The 19,933-nt window shown below is 44.2% G+C and overlaps 1 protein-coding gene across 22 annotated transcripts in view; it reads left to right on the forward strand.

The window, feature by feature from the left end:
- DYSF (dysferlin) overlaps positions 1-19,933 on the forward strand; it is a 201,772-nt gene that overhangs the window by 147,922 nt on the left and 33,917 nt on the right. For 13 of the 22 annotated variants that reach the window (XM_010963692.3, XM_010963697.3, XM_010963696.3 and 10 more), the window contains one exon: positions 3,511-3,573. The exons of the other annotated variants lie outside the window; for them this stretch is intronic. In XM_010963692.3, coding sequence (XP_010961994.1) covers positions 3,511-3,573 — 63 coding nt within the window. The remainder of the gene's footprint in view (positions 1-3,510; positions 3,574-19,933) is intronic. 22 annotated transcript variants of the gene reach the window in all.

The raw sequence follows: 19,933 nt of genomic DNA on the forward strand, positions 1-19,933 counted from the left end.
CGACCCGTGTCTCTAGGCTGCCTGTTTCAATCCCACCGCGATGTGGACCCTGCTGGCTGCTGTGTTCACCAGCTCTGGCCGTGGACTCAGCGGCGGGCTCCTCGTCAGCTCCACGTGCTCTCTGACCAGATCCGGCTTCTGTCTTGGTGTCTTCTGCCTCCTTGCTCAGTTGCCCCTTCTCTGCTGATGAGCATTCTCTCCATCGTCCCCCCAGTGCCTGGGATGAGCTGTCACACATTACAAAATGTCACCCCAGACTTTCCTGTGGCTCAGTTCCCCGGGCTGACACCCATGGCCAAGCGTTTCTCTGGTGTCCAGAAACGTTTTGATGTCTGTCAAGAGTGGCCAGTTCTAGATGTGGTCCAAAGGGGACGTACGAGGCAGATCTGTCCGCGGTGGGCCCCCATCTCTGTGGGTGAGGAGGGTCCCGTGTGGTGGGGCCTCCTGGACTGTCCCCCATGGTGCGGGCAGGTGGCCGGGAGGGATAAGCTTGGGTGTGGTAACCCCACAGTGCGCTCTTGGTCTGCGTGGCTGTCCTCTGTGTGGGTTTTAAAGCCGTAGCCTGGAGGTGGGGGTAGTGTGAGTGTGTGTGCGTGTGGTGTGTGCATGTGTGTGTGCATGAGAGGTGGGGAGGCCGGGAGCAGAAGCGTGTGCGGACTCAGTGGTGCTGCCGCAAGGATCCTGGCCGTGACTTCTAAGTTTCTGAGGGCAGGCCTGGGGGGGTCCTCGGAGGGAGGGCACAGAGCTGTTTCATTCCATCTTGTGCTCTGCTTTAAATAAAGGACATAACCATTTCCCCCTGATTATAAATACATGTTCATATTATACAGTTTGGAAAATTAAGAAAAATAATGAACATTTGTTCATTGCCTCCAACCAAGAACACCATCTGAATGCACTGCCACCAGCATGTCCTCCTCTGTCCTCCCCCACCCCCCACCCTGGGCTTCTCTCTCTGTCTCTGAGTCTGAATCAGACTCCACTTCTCTCTTTAAAACAAAATTGGAGTCTTTGTTTACTAATCTGCTTTTTCATTAAGCTAATGCTCAGTGTTCTGATGGTGAAGATGGGAAGAGACACAGTGTAGGGACATGTCCAGAGTGTGCCCCCTGCCATTTCCTAGAGGGTCTTGGGGCTCAAAGCAGAGGTGGTGCCCCTGTGCACTCCACACATCACCCACCTTCAGGCCCCGAGATGCCCCTGGAGCCACCAGTCAAGGGTGACTCTTGCCTCTCACTCTAAGAGACCTCCTTGGGCAGGGGTCTCCTCTTTAAGTCTGCAGAGAGGGAGAAACCCTGGGGGTGGGGAATATGTGTGTGTTGAGGAGGGATGGAGGGGAGGACACCTCTCAGGAAGTTTCCACTCTGGCTGGCAGAGAGGAGAAGTATGTCATAGACCCGAATGAGATGATCAGAGTGATGGCAAAGCGGTGAGATGCTTTATTATCAAGGACACCAGGAGCGTGGACTCTGGGCCTTGTGTGGTCAGTGTGGGCTCAGGGACCAGGAAAGCTTCTCCGAGGGGGCTGGGGGAGCGGGGTGAGAACAGCAGAGGGGAGAGGAGGGACTTCCTGGTAGGCAGAGGAGCTAGCTGGGGCACCGGCTTGGAGGTGGGAGAGGTGTGTGTGTGTGTGTGGAGGGCCTGGGAGGCTATGGGGTAAATGCAGGCTGGTGTGGAGGAGGCATCAGCAGGCTTGCTCCCCACACCTGTGGGGTGGGGTGGGATGCTGGGGCCGGCGGCTCCCCGGGGCCCGTCTTGGGCTAATTTTGAGCTGCCCGCTCCGGTTTTAGTCTCTGGGACGCCGTGAAGGTGGGAACGTGCTCCCAGAACTGGAGCGGCAAATTATGCCCTAATCCCAAAGGGGAACATGTAATTTCGGAAGCCGGACCAGACCTTTGGAGCACTATGTTTAGCTTTATTTTTTCTCCCTCTTGCTCTGGTGAACTGCCGGTTTCCCTCTCACCTTTCTAAAAACAAACTGTATTAAAAATAACAATAAGGCTTCTGTGAGGTTCAGGATGAGAGCAGGAGGGGCAGAGCCGCTGCCTGGCTGGGCCGGTCTCGGGGCAGCTGGGGGTTTCACGCGGAGTTCATCTCGTCTGTTCCAGGGGTCGCACCACACCCTCCAACATGTGACCAGCCCCCCAGAACCACCCAGCAGCCTGGCTGCGTGCCCACCAGCCATTCTGCCCCCCTGCCTGTGCTTCTGGCTCCGAACAGCCGTGAGGGCTAGTTTAGGGGAGGCTAGGGTCCCTCTCAGTGATGCTCCTCTCTCAGAGCAGGGGTGATCTGTGAGTTCTCAGACTTCACCTACCTCCCCTCCGGGTCCCAGCAGGCTTCATCCTCCACGTGTTTCCCTGGGTTCTGCCTGACCCCCAGGTGAGTGTGTCTCCCAGCATCTTCCTCTGAGGAAGGGAGGACACTTGGCACTTGGCCTCCTGGGGAGTCTCCCAGAGTCCCCCTGCTCCAGCTCAAAGGAGGGGAGGGTCTCAACTGGGAGCTCTGGGTCCCAGCTGGTCTCCTCAGCCCTGCAGCCACACCCCCTGCACCTGCCTTCCTGGACCGTCTGCTCTCTCTTGAACAGGCAGTGCTTGTTGTTTCCTCTAGCCTCCACACTCGCTGTCTCCTCTGCCCAGAAGGCATCTGCTGGCCCCATCCACCCAGACCGTACTCGTCCACCCAGAGTCCCACCACCTTCTCTGGGACTGTTGTAGTGGCCTCTGAAAAAGTCACCCTTCCTCCAGTCCTGACCCTCCTCCCAAGCCCTCCTGGGTCCTGCAGCCCAGGGATTCATCCTATGAAGTGTAGCAGAAGATTGCAGGCAAGGTTCTGATGCCAAAAAAGAATGCAGCAAGTTTTCTGTAGTATAGGGGTGGCGTGTCTGTGAGACTCTTAAAGCCCCCCTGGTTTGGGGAAAGCCATAGGATTCCCTGGTTTTTGTCCTCGAGGACAGAAGACTCAGAAACCTGCACTGGCTTAGGAATGGTGCCCAAGCAAGTGCTGGTGTGGCTCAGTTGTTAGAAGAAACCACCCGGGGTCGGGGAGCTTGGAGTGTGTCTGAGGTGGGGAAATCTGAAAGGCAAGGAGGACATATGAGAGTGGCGTGGAGTCAGCGGTGCCAAGGGCAGTGAGAAAGCGGGCAAGAGACGGGCCCTGGCTGAGCCCCGTCCGTGTGCCTGGTCCTAGGCGTGCACGGCCCTCTTCTCATCCATACTCACTGTGGTGCTGGGACAACCCAGGGCTCTGCGCCCATTCTCCAGATGGGGATGCTGAGTCAGAGAGGTCAGGGGGCTTGCCTGAGATCATGTAGCTGCTAAAGCACTGGGGCCAGGATTTGGAGCCACGCTTGTGCAACTCCAAAGCTCACGTCCTTCCCGCAACTTTTGCAGTCTCCCTGGAGAGAGAGCAGAGAGGGGCCTGGCTGGAGAGCTCTGCTTCCTCGGGGCCGTCCAGTCTGCCCAGAAGTGGTTTTCTCTGAATCCATTGCTAACCAGCGTGTTTAATTTGTAGCTTGCAGATGGTCTGTCGGGCTCGGCCCCCACTAACATGGCGTCTTCTCCATCCAGTCCTCATGTATGTATGGTTTACCTATTTGTGGGCACCTTGATTTCCCTGGGGGGCTGAGGGGAGGGAACAGAGGAGGTGGGAGTGGGAAGGGAAGAACGGCATTTTCTGAGCCCTGACAGAAAACAGCTACCTGCCATTTGCAGTGATGGAGGGGTGGGGAGAAAGCTAAGTGAAGATTCTCAGAAACGGGCATCCCTGAATTATCTCTTGGTGCATCGTGCGATTCACCTTCATCCTGTTTACCTTCACGAGGGCTGGCGGTTTGGTTGGGGTTACATGGGCCAGTGGAAACAGGGAAGTTCAGATCCTGACTGCCAGGACACGGGAAACAAGAAGCCTCTGTGGGCAAAGGCAGACTGACTTTCTCTGCCCCTCCCAGAGGCAGGAAGGGTGTGTGACTGAGGCCCGAGGACTCCTAGCTGTCCCCAGCCGGTTCTGAGAGGCCTGCCAGGGCCCGCCGTCCACTCCTGCGGCTCCCAGAAGAGCTACTTCTGTCCTCCTGGGCTGATTTCCTTGGTGTTATCTTTATGGGTCCTGGGTCCTTCCAGGAAGATGAGTTTGGTGTCAAGCCTTCACCGTGCACCCATGAAGTCCCACGCTGAGGGGCCAAAGGGAGCCTCAGACCTGTAGCGGGACCTAAGAGATAGGACCTGCCAAAAGTTAAATTCCATTCACTTGCCAAGAGGAGGCATTGCTGCATTGGGCATCTTACGGCTTCCAAGAGGAGGCAATCTATATTTTAAATGTTTTCTGATTTATCCGTTGTAGAAAATACAGAAAACACAAACAAATGTAAGGCAGAAAGTTAAAACCACCTGTGTCACTTACTACCAGCTGGAGATAAGCACTGTTAAGATTTTGATGTGCCTACGTTTTTAGGTCTCTTGTGCGCATATCTCTTGTGCACACTTTTTTTTTTTTTTTACAAAATTGGAATCATATTATACTTAAAAAAATCTGCATTATCTTTTACTTAAAAATATATTGTGAATGTTTTTCCATATCTTTATATTCTTTAAAAAAATGGCCACATGTCATTCCACAGTATGGACATCCAGAAGTTTTAACTCTTCTCCTATCGCTGGGCATTTAATTTCTTAATTTCCATTATTGTCTTATTTTGTGTCCCTTAGAGGAGTCATTTTTAGTTTACAGAGTCTAGCCCCTTTCTTGTTAAGTTTATTCCTGGGCATTTTATAGGCTTTGTTACTATCTAAATGGAATATCTTCTTTTCTTACGACTTTGTCTAACTGATTATTGCTAGAATATAGAAAAACCATATTTTTGTGTATTTACTTTGAAACAGACTCTTCATTAAGGGCCTTTATTAGTTCTGACAGTTGTTCTTTGATTCAGTTGAGTTTTCCAGGTAGAGAAGATTGTTTTCTTCAAACAATAATAAATATGTCACCTTCTTTCTAATAGTTACACCTCAGTCCTTTTTCCAGAATAGCATTTGATAATGAAAATGCTAGTGAGCAAACTTATTTAGTTATTGATTCTGAGAAGGTCTTGGTGGGTGGGGGTTATAGCTCGGTGGTAGAGCATGTGTTTGGCAGGCATGAGGCTCTGGGTTAAATCTCCAGTACCTCCATTAAAAATTTTAAAAAAAAGTCTGTCATTTTTCCACTAATTTTGATGATTGATAGTTTCAGATAGATAGTCTTGACTTTGTCAAGTTGTGTTCTGTATTATTAGTTTATTAATAGCTTACAAATTAGGTATGGGAATTTAATATTATCCAGTGCTATTTGGCATTTATCAGAATGATCATTTTGTTTTCCATTGCCCTGATAACATATGTGTAAGTGTCCTGCATTCCTGGGGTAAACCCAAATCAGTCAGTTGGTCGTGGGATGATAGTTTACTACAACTTATATCCTCTTATGCTATCAATCAAGATAGGTAGTTGGTCGGCTAATTGAAGAAGTTGGGTAGGTGGGGAGGTATAGCTCAATTGGTAGAGTGCTTGCTTAGCATGCAGAAGGTCCTGGGTTCAACCCCCAGGACCTCCATTACAAAAATAAATAAACCTAATCACCTCCTCCATAAAGACAAACAAAAAATTCCAGGAAAATTGGTTAAATAGAGACTCATGAAAAGTCTAATATACATACCATAAACATTTTCTTTTTAACCATATCTGTGTATCTTCATTGGACAATCATTTGACACGTGCCAAGGCCTCTTTGAATTTGGATCTGCTGTTTGAGTGGCAAATTGTCCTTCTGTTATAAACCACATCCCAAATGTGTTATCTACAATTTCTCCTTTAAGTTGATTAAAGTTTGATGAGGTCTTAATGGTAGCTGCAGAATAATCTGAATGTGGAGTTCTTGTAATGTTTACGATTCCCATGCACCATTTTTTGGGTTACTTCACTCATATTGACTTTCATCATTAAAAAAACAATAGCATTAAATTCATTTTCATAGATAAAATGCCCCTTCATAAATATTTTTATAATATTTACTTATTGATCTAATTACCATATTAGTACAAGTAGCATAAACAGATTTGGGAACAAATCATTAATTCTTGGTAAACATACAGCTCATCTGCTGGGAGCTGCAGTGGACAGATTAGATTTGCTGTGGGTATTCATCTGGCTCTGGATTGTTAGCAGAGAGAAGGGATAGTGTTAGTTAATCCTGATTAAGGGGAAGTTTGTAAGGAGAACTTCTAGTATATATTATGAGTTAGATTTGTCATTACTTATTTAGGATTTTTGCAGCTCTGTTAAAAAGTATTACCTTTAGGTTATCTTGGTTAGATTTTGATATCATGGTTATAATAGTTTCATAAAACAGTTTTTGAGGTTTACTCTCATTTTCTGTGATGTTAAACAGTTTCTAATGGCATGAGAATGATTGTTTCTTAAAGGTTTGAAAATGCATGAGAGCCATTCTTTATAAATTTGAATTATGCAAGTTGGAAATTACATGATATAAACTTTTTAATAGTCTTACTTTAGGTATAAAATGTGTAATAATGTGAATCAAGCTAAACTTAAAGAAAGGATTAACAATCATGTGATTTAAAAGGTGGTGGCCAAATGAATTGTATTTATGGTTTAGCTGGTAAACAGGATACCCGTCATCTTTTCTTGAAGATAGTATTATATTATGTGATTTTGAATTATAGAAGGTCTTCAGGAATTTATATCTTACACAATTGTAGAAGATGTATCTGCTCTGCTCTTATTTGTAAGACTGGGTCCAGCACCTTTTAAAAAAAAAATCTATTGTGATGGTTGTGACAACCACCAACTTTATTATTTTTTTAACTCCTTTATTATGGTCTGATTCCTGTACAGTAAACTACACATATTTCAGGTATACAATTTGATAAATTTTGATAGACGTATACCCCAATGAAACCGCCACCACAATCAAGATAGCTAACATTTTCGTCACTCTCCAAGAAGTGCAAGTTTCGAATTCCCAAATTGTCCCTTCCCACCCTCTTTACTCCCTGGTAACCATAAGTTTGTTCTCTATGTCTGTGAGTTGGTTTCTGTTTTATAGATAAGTTCATTTGTGTCCTTTTTTTTAGATTGTACATAGGAGTGGTATCATATGGTATTTTTCTTTCTCTTTCTGACTTACTTCACTTAAAATGACAATCTCCAGGTCAATCCATGTTGCTGCAAATGGCATTATTTTATTCTTTTTTTATGGCTGAGTAGTATTCCATTGTGTATATATGTGTGTGTGTGTGTGTATTTACCACATTTTCTTTATCCAGTCATCTGTTGATGGATATTTGGGTTGTTTCCATGTCTTGGCTGTTGTAAATAGTGCTGCTGTGAACGTTGGGGTACATGTGTCCTTTTGAATTATATTTTCCTCCAGATATATGCCCATCAGCACCTTTTTGGGGAGGGGATTCTCTGATCACTTTCTACTTCTTTAGTCAATTTGGTGCCTTAGATGTCTTCAGAGATTGCTTATTACAGTTGTATGGATTGATACAAATTACTACAATGAAAGAAAACACTTCTGTATCTGTTCTGTTTTTATCCTCATTCCTAATTTTGTAATTTATGTTATTTCTCTGTTGTTTTTTTACTTTATTAGACTTAGTATATCACCTATTTTATGGTTGTTTTTCATCCAAAGAACCAGCTCTTCCAGTTTTTGATTCTTCTGTATATTCTGTATACTTTTAATCTCTTTGTCTTTTTTATTATTTCTTTTTCTTGTCTTACTGCACTGGCGAGGGCCTCCAGTTTAATAGTCTATGTAACTGATAACAGGGCGTATTCTTATCTGCTCTAATTTAAAATGGAATATTTTCAACTTTCTTTCATATGTCATGTTTCTTTGTGTTGCACTTGGGCTAATTTCTGAAGATACATCTTCTAGTTCATTAAGTCTTAATTTGTTTCTAATGGCTATTTAACTCCGTCTATTGAGTTTCCAGTCCTATTACATTTTTATCTAGAAAAGTTTGTTTTTTTCCACATCTGCTAATTTTTTGAAAGTCTCTTGCTCCTTTGTTTTTAATGCCTTTTAATTTTTCAAAACAGTTTCTTTTTTCTTAAAGTCCAGTTTTTGATAACTCTGCTTTCTATTGCCCGAACGGCTCTGACCTGCAGTTGGTGTCTCTGACAGACTCTTGCTCATGGTGCCTTGTTACTTCTGTGTTTCACCATTTTCGATTGTGAACTCATGTTTCTTGGAACTTAGTCTGAGAGTCCTTTGAGGCCTGGATGAAAGTCACATTCTTTCAGAGAGGACATGTGTTTACTTTTACCAGCTGCCTGGAAACACTACACACCCAGATTCACTTAAAACTAAATGTTTGGCATGGGCTTTTTGGGCTCCACATTTAGTTTGCATTTTGGCTCCTTATTTCACTGGATTTTTGTGTTTTCATTTGCCCCCAAGGACCTTCTTTACATTCCCATCAGCTCAGTCATGCATTTAAAAATGATTTAAAGGTATCTTATTTGTTAATTTAGGTGTTCTTTCTTGGAGGGTTTCTCTGGTCCTTCAGTGTGTCATTTTGCTAGAAATCAATGTCTCTGTTATCATTTTCAACTTGACAGTCATGTTGTCTTCATGTAGCTTCTATTCCTGCAGGACCACATGCTTGAACTTCTTGTTTGTCGGATGCTCTTGAGACATCCTATAAATTGGTCATTTGTCTTCTGTTCTTCACTCAACTCTTTAACAGAACACTTGTCTTAGTTCTCGTATTGTTTCCTTTCTTTTGAACCTTAATTTTTTCTTTCTGTCCTCACAGAGGGAAGTCTTTGCTTATCAAGCACTGGGAGCTCAGATGGCTCTACCATTAGTGCATGGGCTTCCTTCTAATCTCAAATTCAGATGATACGTAGAAGGAAACAGTTTAAGGTTGCTATACTTTTACCTTGCCAGTTAGGAATCCAGCGGAACGGGAGAAGTAAGGAGGAAAACGGGATCAGAGGCTTTTCTACTGGGCTGAAGAGTTGGTTTTCTGCATTTGTTGTGGCAGCCAGGTGGTAGCTGGCCAGGTCAGAGCCACAGTTCTTGCCTATGGATGGACTCCTACATAGGAGATTCTTAAATAAAGGAGAGCAAACTCTTCCCCAGCAGGGAAACACCAGGCAGAGGTGTTACCTTAGGGAAGTATCTAGAGTCTTGGCTGGGTGGATCCTCAGCCTTGTGAGTTCAGACACCTGATGGGTCAACTTTCTTAGGGCTAGATGCATATTATTCAAGTTTCTAAACCAAGGTTGCCAGTTAGTGAGTTTATAGCAAGAAATACTTCTGCCTGGGGGATGTGACCTTGGATAGTGTTCCAGCCCATGGCCTCTCTATAGGCTTAGAAACTGGGAAACCAAATTGTGCTTGGAGATGAGTGAAGAGTCACAATGAGGAGAGACAGTTCTGTGATTTGAATTTGAGTGGCAGCTGTCCAAGATGGATTGATACATCCATCTCCAAAGGTAGGGACACATTTAGTCCCCAAGTCTGGGACCCTCTCCCGATGATGCTGATATAAATGACTGTGAACAGTCAACTTTAACTTCTCTTCTCCTATATTTCCAGGACTGATCAGTTCTTTTTCTTCACTGACATAGTCTTTTTCTAGATGTATTAGTACAGTCTACCCACTTATGGTTACGGCTCAGTGTAGAAGCCACCCTTCCCCTTTGAGGTGATTTTGCCTCTCCTTTCTCTGAACCCCTCTGCACTGATGTCATGGTCTAATCCTCCGAGAGCAGCCCTATTTCCCTTAATTCCAACTTTTGCAGAGCTGGGGCTGGGGAACGCTTCATTGCAGCTCATGGCTACTGACAACAATTTATCCAAAGACTTTGAAGCAAAGGTTTTCTTAGCAAAGGAATCAATTACAGGGTGTGGCTCCCAAGCGAGGAAGCATTTCCAGAAGGCATCCAAGGCAGTTTGTCTCCGTGCGTGCAACGTGCTTGCACCTCTGAACTCGAGAGTTTGAGGGGGGAGTATTTTAGCTTTAATAACATTAGTGGTTTTTACCTGGACTTTTGTATATATCGGATGCACTAATTAGGGAGGTACTTACCTTCTCTTTAAAGTAGGTTTCCTAAGGACACGTATTTGGCACTATCGCTGTAGCAAGAATTACTGTATGTGCTTGACACTGTACTTCTTTAAAAATATCTTCTGTTCAGATGTGTTGCCAGCGCAGCCTGGCCTCCCCCCCACTCCCATTAGTTCTGATTAGGGAGGTTTGATGCCTGTCACTGTGTGTAATCTGGACCTTCCTTTGTGAGTCATTTTCTCAGAGCAAATACAAATCGCCCATCAAATGACAAGTGAAGGCACAGGGGAGGCAAGGGGCGGGAAATCAGAGCCGAAATCTGTTAGCTATTTGGAGTAATTGGTTATTTGCTGTGTTTGCTGGTTGGGAAGCTGAGCACATACTTTACGGTCTCTCCTGTTACGGGGGCTGGAGTCACCCACCGATATTGGATCCTCGTTGCCGGAGCCCTTGGCTCCGGGCGCCTTTTCCCTGCTTGGCATTCCTGTGGTCACCTCGGGGGGTGCGCGCACTGCAGGGGGGACAGCCCAGGGTGAGACTTGTCTGGCGAACTCCAGGGCCTCATCAGGGAGGGAGAGGCCCCAGCCCCCTCCCGCCAGCCCTCCCTGCCTCCACCCTGTCTCTCCTCTTCCCAAGAGGTCTTTCCCTTGGTCCGTGAGGGACTTGTTTTCCTATCCAGAGAGAAAAGCTGCATCTCTCCCCAGAGGGAAATTCTCAGCTTTCCTTGGAAATCTCCAGGACAGGAAGTTCTCTCTGAGGTCAAATTTAATGCCTTCCTACCCCCGTTGGTCCTGTCACCGTCCGTGTCCCCTCCTGCTCCCCAGCCTGGGTCAAAACAGTGCTTGGAACTTGGTCCAGTGTCCACTGCTGAGTACAAGTCCCCCTGAGGATGCGCAGTGGAGCTCATTAACCTACACAGTGACTTTAGCACCTCTCTGACAGTCGCTGAGGCATGGGAAGCCAGCCTGAATTAGCAGCAAGTTCAAAATACAGGATATTTGAAAAGTAATATGATTTGTGTATGCAAATGCACACAAGAACTAGAAAGTAGGTTGACTTTGGCACATAGTAGGCTCCCCCAAAATACTTTTAAAATTGAATTTAAGATACCTAAGATTAGTGTCTGTAGTTTGATGAATGCTTCGGCAGTCCTGGGAAGGCCTTCAAAAATAGTTTTTCTCTTAAGTAAATTGTTGGCACTCTTGTTAAGCAAAAACTGTCTACATAAGCAGAATGAAGGTAAGGCAAGCTTTTGCCCAGGCCCTACTGGAATCATCACAAATTCTGAATTAGTGATGTCTCATTGCTTTCTTCATAGGTTTGAAGACTCTGATGGAATCTTCTTTCATTCACCCTACTAGATAGATTCCATTTGTCTGGGCTCTCTGCGTGGGTTATGTGGTCATGCTGTCCTCGGAGGACCAAGTCATGGGTCCACAGATATACCTTAGACTCCCGAGTTTGCAAAGAGATTCCCCACAGGTCCTCCGCCTCACTTGGGTCCTCCACTTGGAACAGGCTAATAGACAGGTTGTCAGGTCCTGACCCTTCTCCGCTCACCATCTGCTTGACTTTGCCAGATTTCAGGCACACTTATTCTCTGGAACCTTGTGGAAGCAATTCAGCCTTTTGGTTAAAGGTCTTCCTTTCCCTCCTGCCCCTGCTGGTCCAGCTTGAAGTCAGAGGAAGCAGAGTAATGATTCCCTTCGACAGACATGGAGGCAGAACTGCAGGGAGTGTCAACAAGAGGTTGAGAGCCCAGCGTTCCACTGGTGGAAATAATTAAGTGATTTTTGTTATGAGTGTGTAGAGTTCTGCTGAATCAACGTGGTAGCTGGCTGTGGGCATGTGTCTGTGTGGTTTTGGGGGGTGTGAGAGATTTAGTATGCATAGGATGAGGTAGGTTCAAAATCAGGGTGTTGAGTGTCTGGGGATTTGTCTGGTTTACGTGTAAGTGTGAGTACTTGTATGTTAGGTCTTTGTACTTGTGTTAATGTGTGCATGAGCAAATAGACTCAGTTTTAAAATCTCAGGACACCAATGAAAGAATTAGAGAATCATCATATCATGATTCCAGCTATGCAGATGCTAAGCTGGGGGGCAGCGGCACTGGGGGGTCACACTGATGATGCTGACAATATTAGCAAGGGCATTTCTCATGGTAATCTTTATAGGTCGCAGAATATCTTCGCAGACATCACCTTGAAGTCTACAATGATCCCAGTGTTGGGTTCTTCTATTGCTATCTTGATAATAATGATTTGAGCTAAGACAGAAATTACTTTTGACACGGTCTAGGATGTCTACCTCTGGGTTGACATTGGCAATGAAGTTCCACTGGACTTCTTTTTCAGAGGTGGATGTAGAGTCCCATCAGGTGACCCCAGGGTTTAACATTGTAACCGTGGTGATAAATGAATTTGACCATGAACTTCTCTCTTTGATTCAAGTGATCATTCTGGGGAGAGAGCGCAAATGATACCCCCTGCCCCACCCCCAGCCCCCTAACTTTCTTCACTTCGCAGAAAGTCAGGCTTAGAATTATTACTGTCAGTTTTGCTGTCCATATTCATGAAATGTGTTAGGCCCACTGAACGAAAATGGGAGATTAAATGTTCTGAATGTGTCGTGCTGATTTGGGTCTTTGGCGGGATTAGTGTGCCCATTAGACTGGATCAAGCCTGGAGAAGCGTGTCTTTGTTACATGACTCTGGTTGCTCAGGAACTGAATGTTGGCTCTTAGCTGAAATCAGAGAGGCCGGCAGTCCGTGCCTTGATCAGACTTACTGCCTGGCTGGCTGAACCATGAGGGACCTTGAACCTTGGGCCTGGGGATATAAAGTTCTAATGGTCAGACTAAAGCCTGAGATGAGACTTCAGCAATCAAGGTTTTCGCATTTGTTTCTCCTCCTTGCCGTGTTCCAAGACTCGATGCTTAGCTATTGCAAAATGAGGTCAAAGCACACTTGGAATTAGAGACCATTTCCCTTTTGGAGCTTTGGATTATGGGAGTCCACTAACATCAGAGGGCTGATTGGCTTTGGCACATCTGGGTTAAGACATGGGAGGACTGTCCTGTTTCTGTGGGGCTCATTCCTACGGGTGTGCTAACTTATTCTTGGACTTCGTGTGGAAGGGAAGGCAGAAGTGGACATGAAATAACTCCGTCGAAGCCAGCTTGGTGAAGTAGCAGGAATGCTATTTTCAAGTCACATCCGTGAGTGTTGAAAATCTCACTTCATTTTTCTGTAATTCAACTGTATCTCTCTTTTGAGCTCACATTTTTCCTGATGGCAGAAAAACCCTGGTATTCTTCAACAGTTTAGATTTAAGCTTGAGTCCGTTTTGGGTTTTTCTTCCTTGTCCTCACCCCTGGGAGGCAGCTAAGTTCTGGGTTGGGCTTCTATAATGTCATGACCTCCACAGGGAGGGACCCCAGGTCACCAGTACGTGCAGCCTGGAGCGCGCTGGTTTCTGGGCACATAGACCAAACAGACAGTATCTCATTATCCCGGCCAGAAGACCCTTTCGGGTACCCTGGCTTGCTCTCTCTTGACTACCTTTCAAGCCCTTCTGGGGAGCATGGTACAACTCGACAGCTCTTTTATGACACCCTGGGGTCTACAGGAATTGAGGAGGACTCCCTCAGGCTCTGTCTCCCATGACACCCACGCAGCCATCTTCTGTCAAGGGCCACACGCCCTAGTTCCTCTGACGACTTCTAGATGGCTGCTGTTTGCCAGATCCCCACAGTTACCCCGGGGTCTCTTCCATGGAGACGCTGGAGCTAACCAGGGAAGGGGAGGACGTGGGGGCGCCTTATCGCAGGTCATCGCAAGTCCCTAGTTCGTGCTTCCTCTCCCCGCTCCACTTTTCGTCTCCTCTGAACATAGTGGGAAAACTGGGTGGAAGAAAACATCCTCTTAAACTTGTTATTTTTTTTAGTTCTTATTTTTTATTTAAGTATAGTCAGTTTACAATGTTAGTTTCAGGTGTACAGCAAAGCGATTCAGTTATACACATATATACATACGTATATATATATGAATTCAGTTTCTTTTCCTTACAGCTCATTACAAGAAATTGAATGTAGTTCCCTGTGCTCTACCCTAGGTCCTTGTTGTTTATCTGCTTTGTCTATAGTAATGTGTATCTGTTAATCCCAAACTCTTAATCGATCCCTCCCCTACCTTTCCCCCCTGGTCACCACGGTTTGTTTTCTGTCTCCGTGAGTCCATTTCTGTTAATGGCACATTATCTGCCTTAGGAGGTTTAAAAGCCCAGGATCCCCTCTCTCCGCCCCCTGCTGTTTAGGCGTTCACCCATCCATCAGATATTTAGCGAACTCCAAACATGTGCCAGGCGGTGTTCTAAGTCCTGGGGGTGTAGTGTGAAGAAAGATAAAGATCTCTGCCCTCATGGGACATAATAAATGCCTAAATAAAATACATGGGCTGTGTGATGGTGATTATTGCTGAGGAGAAAAAGCAAGAAAGGGGGATGAGAGTTGTTGGGAGGGGGTCGTGATAAAATATGGTGAATAAGGAGGGTAAAACAGACCATATTTTGTCAAGACTTGAAGGGGGTGAAGAAGTGACCGATGATGGATTGATCTATAGGAGGAACAGAGTCCCTGCCAGGGGAACAGCGTGAGGGTGCTGGCCGTGTTCCAGCCAGCTGGATGGCTGCTGCCTACCAGATCCCCCAAGTTACGGAGGGTCTCTTCCGTGGATACGTTGGAGCTAGCCCGGTGGGGGAAGGCCATCACAGTGAGGAGGAAAGTGGAAAGCCATGAGATGAGGGAGGTGTGAGGGCCTGATCATGAGAGACTTTCACTTGTTGCTGTTGTAAGGGCTTTGGCCTTATTCTGAGTCAGTCGGTTAATCATTGGCGGGATCGGCACAGGCAGGCAACGCATTCCAACGTGTGTGGCTGTTGTGTTGAGAACAGGTCTCGGGACAAGGGTGGAAGCAGGGAGGCCAGTTAGAAGATGGGTGCGATAATCCAGATGGTGGGGCCCGAGGTGGCAGTGACAGGGGACATGTGGTCGGGTTCTGAATGTGTGCTGAAGGCGGTGCCCACGGGATCTGCTGGTGGACGGAATGTGGGGCCTGAGGAAGAGGAGTCCAGAGGGACCACAAGGGTTTTGGCACCTGGATGGAAGGAGTTGCACTTACTTATAAGGGAGCAGGCAGGTGGGGGGTGATGAGGAAATGAATTCTAGGGATGGCTCATTGGAGAAGCTGATTCAATGTCTTGTCGGAGATGTTAAGTAGGCAGCTGGAGTTCAGAGGAGTCACACAGGCTGGGGAGAGTGCCACGTGGGGTTCATCGATGTATATGCTGTTTAAAGATATGAGCCCAGAGGGGCACCCTGAGGGAGTCAGAGTGGATGGAGGACAGAAGAGGTCTGAGCGCAGAGCCCTGGGGCTCTCAGAGGCTCAAAAAACAGGTGACCAGGAGGAATCAGCAAAGACTGAGAAGGCTGGCTGGTAGGATGGGAGGACCACTGCCGAGGAGGGGCTCTGTAAGGCAAGGGGAGATGTTTCAAAAACAGAGGAATGGCTGCTGGGGGAGGGTATAGCTCAAGTGATAGAAAGCATGCTTGGCATGCATGAGGTCCTGGGTTCAGTCCTGAGTACCTCCATTAAAATAAATAAACAGATAAGCTTAATTACCACCCCCCCAAAACAAAACAAATCAAAACCGAAAACAGAGGAGTGACTGCCTGCATCAAATAGTGCTACTGGTTGATTACTGAGGCTGTTGGTGACCTTGACAAGCATATTTTGGTGGAGCAGAGAGAATGGAAAGACAAGAATTAGTGGCAAGTGTAGATGCTTTTTTCTAGAAGTGGTGATTTCTTGGGGAAAGCTGAGTGTGGTAAGATTTAGGTCCTGTTTGCTGGCCAAGTGCTAGTTCTTTAAAAAAGATAGGTAACACTCATTTCCTTAGAATAAATACTTGCAAGCCTGCTTTTGTTCTTCTGTTAGAGGTTATAGGCTTGTATTTTATCATTTGTTCTTTTTTATTTTAATAGCTTTATTGAGATAATCCACATAAATGCGAGCCCCTGTTTAAAATGTACAATTCAGTGGCTTTTAGTATATTAACGTAGTTGTGCAATCATCACCCATAATCAATGTTAGAATATTTCATTATTCCAAAAAGAAATCCTGTCCCCCAAGGGCAGTTGTCAGCTCCCCACCACTAATTTACTTTTTGTCTTTATGGGTTTGCTTATTCTGGACATTTCATCTAAATGGAACTGTGTAATGTGTGGTCTTCTGTGATTCACTTCTCTTATTTAGCATAATGTTTTCAAGATTCATTGATGTTGTAGCATGTATGGGTTCACTATTTTTTTTCTTTTTAAAAAATATTTTTATTGAAGTATCGTCAGTTTACCACGTTGTGTCAGTTTCTGGTGTACAGCACAATACTTCTGTCATATAGGAACATACGTATATTCATTTTCACATTTTTTTCACCAGAATTTACTACAAGGTGCTCTACCACTTGAGCTATACCCTCCCCCTTCATTGCTTTTTATTATCAAATAATGCGCCATTGTGTAGGTATGTCACATATTTTTTTATCAGTTGATGGACATTTGGATTGTTTCTGCTATGAATAATGCTGCTGGGAACATTTATGTAACGGTTTTTGTGTGGACATGAATTTTAATTTCTCTTAGATACATAACAAGGAGTAGAATGGGTCATATGGTAACTCTCTGCTTAACATTTCGAGGAACCTTTTGAGACTGTCTTCCAAAGTGACTGCAACATTTTACATTTCCACCTGCAGTATTGGAGCGTTTGGATTTCTCCACATCTTCACCAACACTTGATTATTACCTGACTTTTTAATTGTCACTATCCTAGTGTTCTCTCGTAGTTTCGATTTGCATTTCCTTGATGGCTTATGATGCTGAGCGTCTTTTCATATGCTTGTTGGCCATTTGTGTATCTTCTTTGGAGGAATGCCTGTTTTAATCCATTGCTCATTTTTATTGAGTTATTTGTCTTCTTCTTATTGAATTGTGTGAATTCTCTATGTACTCTGGTTACAAATCCCTTACTGGGCACACATTAACAAATATTTCTGCCTGTTCTGTGAATTATCTTTTTTATTCTCTTGGTGGTGTGTTTTGAAGCATCCTTCTATTGTTCTTTTAAAAAAAATCTTTACTTTTTAAAATTATGTAAGGAATACTGTGTAGTGAAAAATTAGAAAACTTTGAGTGATACACAAAAATAAAAGGAACAAACAAAACATTTATAATTTTATTATTCAGAGGTCATTGCTGTGAACAGTGGAGGTTTGGTTGTTTAATTATAATGAAATCTTATTTAAACAAACCTGAAATCGTATTGTTCAATTTTTAACCTTTTGTAAATCTCATCAGTTGTGAATAACTTTTCATGTCAATAAATATATTTCTACACCGTAGTTTTTTTAGTTATTAATACAGTTTTAGTTTTTAACACCTTCATTGTGGTATGGTTCCTGTACAGTAAACTGCATTTATTTCAGAAGTACAACTTGAGGAATTTTGATAGATGTAGACACCAATGAAACCACTCCACAATCAAGAAAGCTAACATTTCCGTCACTCACCAAGAGGTGCAATTTTTGAATACTCAATTTATCTCTTCCCACCCCTTTCACCCCTGGTAACTATAAGTTTGTTCTCTATGTCTGTGAATCTGTTTCTGTTTTGTTGGTAAGTTCATTTGTGTCCTTTTTTTCAGATTCCACATATAAGCGATATCATATGGTGTTTTTCTTTCTCTTTCTGGCTTACTTCACTTAGAATGATGATCTCCAGATCCATCCATAGTTGCTGCAAATGGCATTATTTTATTCTTTTTTATGGCTGAGTAGTATTCCACTGTGTGTGCGTATATGTGTGTGTGTGTGTGTGTGCACCACATCCTCTTTATCCAGTCATCTGTTGATGGACATTTGGGTTGTTTCCATGTCTTGGCTATTGTAAACAGTGCTGCTGTGAACATTGGGGTACATGTGTCTTTTTGAATTGTATTTTTCTCCAGAAATATACCCAGGAGTGGGATTGCTGGATCATATTTATTTTTAGTATTTTAAGGAACCTCCATACTGTCCTCCATGGTGGCTGTACCAGTTTACATTCCCACCAACTGTGTAGGAGGGTACACCATAATTTTTTAATGTTGCACAACATTTAATCATATGGATGTGTAATTTACCCAAACTAATTCCTTATTGTCGGATGCTTAAGTTGTTTCCAATTTTTCACTGTTCTAAATGTAATTAAATCTTTGTGCACATCTATAAATACTTTCTTTGAATAGCTTTCTAGAATGAGAGTGATAAGTCAAAGTGTGTGCACATTTTTAAGGCTGTAGAAACATGCAGCCAGATTGCCTTCTGGAAAGAGTGTGGCCAGCCATGCTCCTACTGGTGGTCGGTGAGACAGCCAGGTCCATCCACACGAAAGAAACAATACTATTATCAGTGACAGCAGTAAACACTTACATTGCACTTAACTGCTAAGCAGTGTTCTGAGCACTTTAGATATATGACTCCTTTATTCCTCACAATAATCCTATCAAATTGGTACTAGTATTTTTCCATTTTACAGATAAGATCATTGAGGCACAGAGAAGTTATGTATTGCTCAAAGTCCCACAGCTAGGAGTTTGCCAGGAGACCCTGCCAGTCTGGCTCCCAAGCCCTGGCTCTCAACACCCCTGATTTATTGCTTCTTTATATCCATATCACATGAAAATTATTGGCAGAGGCAGCCATATGTACAAACATCCAGAAGGAAGGAAGCCTGGTACTGTTAAGCACAATGCTGGCTGTTGCTTTAAGATGGTCTTTATAATGCTAGGAAAGGTTCCTTTTATTCTTAATTCATGAGAGTTTCATTTAGGAATAACTGAACAATTTAATCTTTCTCTTCTGCCCCCATTTTTGCCTGTTACAGATCAGGGGTTGGCGCACTTTTTCTTAAATGTCCAGAAACTAAATATTTTAGGTTTAGGGGACTCAGGTCTCTATCATAACTACTCAGCTCTGCTGTTGCATCTGAGAAGCAGCTACAGACAATATTTAAATTACAAAGCCACGTGGCTGGCCAAGGGGCCGGAGTTCACACATTTCTGTTACTGATGGCCACGTGGGTTTTCTCTCCTCGCTCACTGATACGGAGCCACTCCTGCATCATAATCTGGAATAGTCCAGCCTAACCTTGCTGGATTTACTGCTGCAACCTATTTGTTAGTAGTTTTTTTTAGGACCTTTACATCTCTCTTTAGGAATGGGGTGGATTCGTGTGTGTGTCCTGGTCAGACTTCACAAAACTTCATCTTTTTTCTACACTGTGGAATAAAGAGTGATTTATTCCCTGAAAGACTGGTAGAACTTGGCACCGAAGAAACCATCTTGGCCTAATGTCTTTTTTGGAGGTTGTTCTGTGAGATCTCTTCCACTTTTAGAAAGTAATCTCTTTGGATTTTCTATTACTTTTGCATCGAGTTTGGCCAGTTATATCTTTTTTTTTTTTTTTTTTTTTTTAGAAAATTGCCTACTTCATTTAGATTGTCCAAAGTTCTTCCACTGGTTTGGGTGTAGTAAATCTCTTAATCTTTCTATTCTCTCCGTAATATCTTTTTATTTGAGCTTTCTTGTTCCTAATGATGTACCTGCTTTTTAACATTCGATTTGGTAAGTGTGTATTTTGTTGGTCTTTCAAAAGTTTGCTCTGGGGTTTAATTATCAATTGTAAAAGTCTCCGTCATTCTGCTCGTCATTTTCAAATTTTGATCTTCCTATATCAGATTGATTTTCATTCTTTTCGTATAA

This window comes from Camelus bactrianus, chromosome 15 (assembly GCF_048773025.1).
Source record: "Camelus bactrianus isolate YW-2024 breed Bactrian camel chromosome 15, ASM4877302v1, whole genome shotgun sequence".
NCBI classification, from domain to species: domain Eukaryota; kingdom Metazoa; phylum Chordata; class Mammalia; order Artiodactyla; family Camelidae; genus Camelus; species Camelus bactrianus.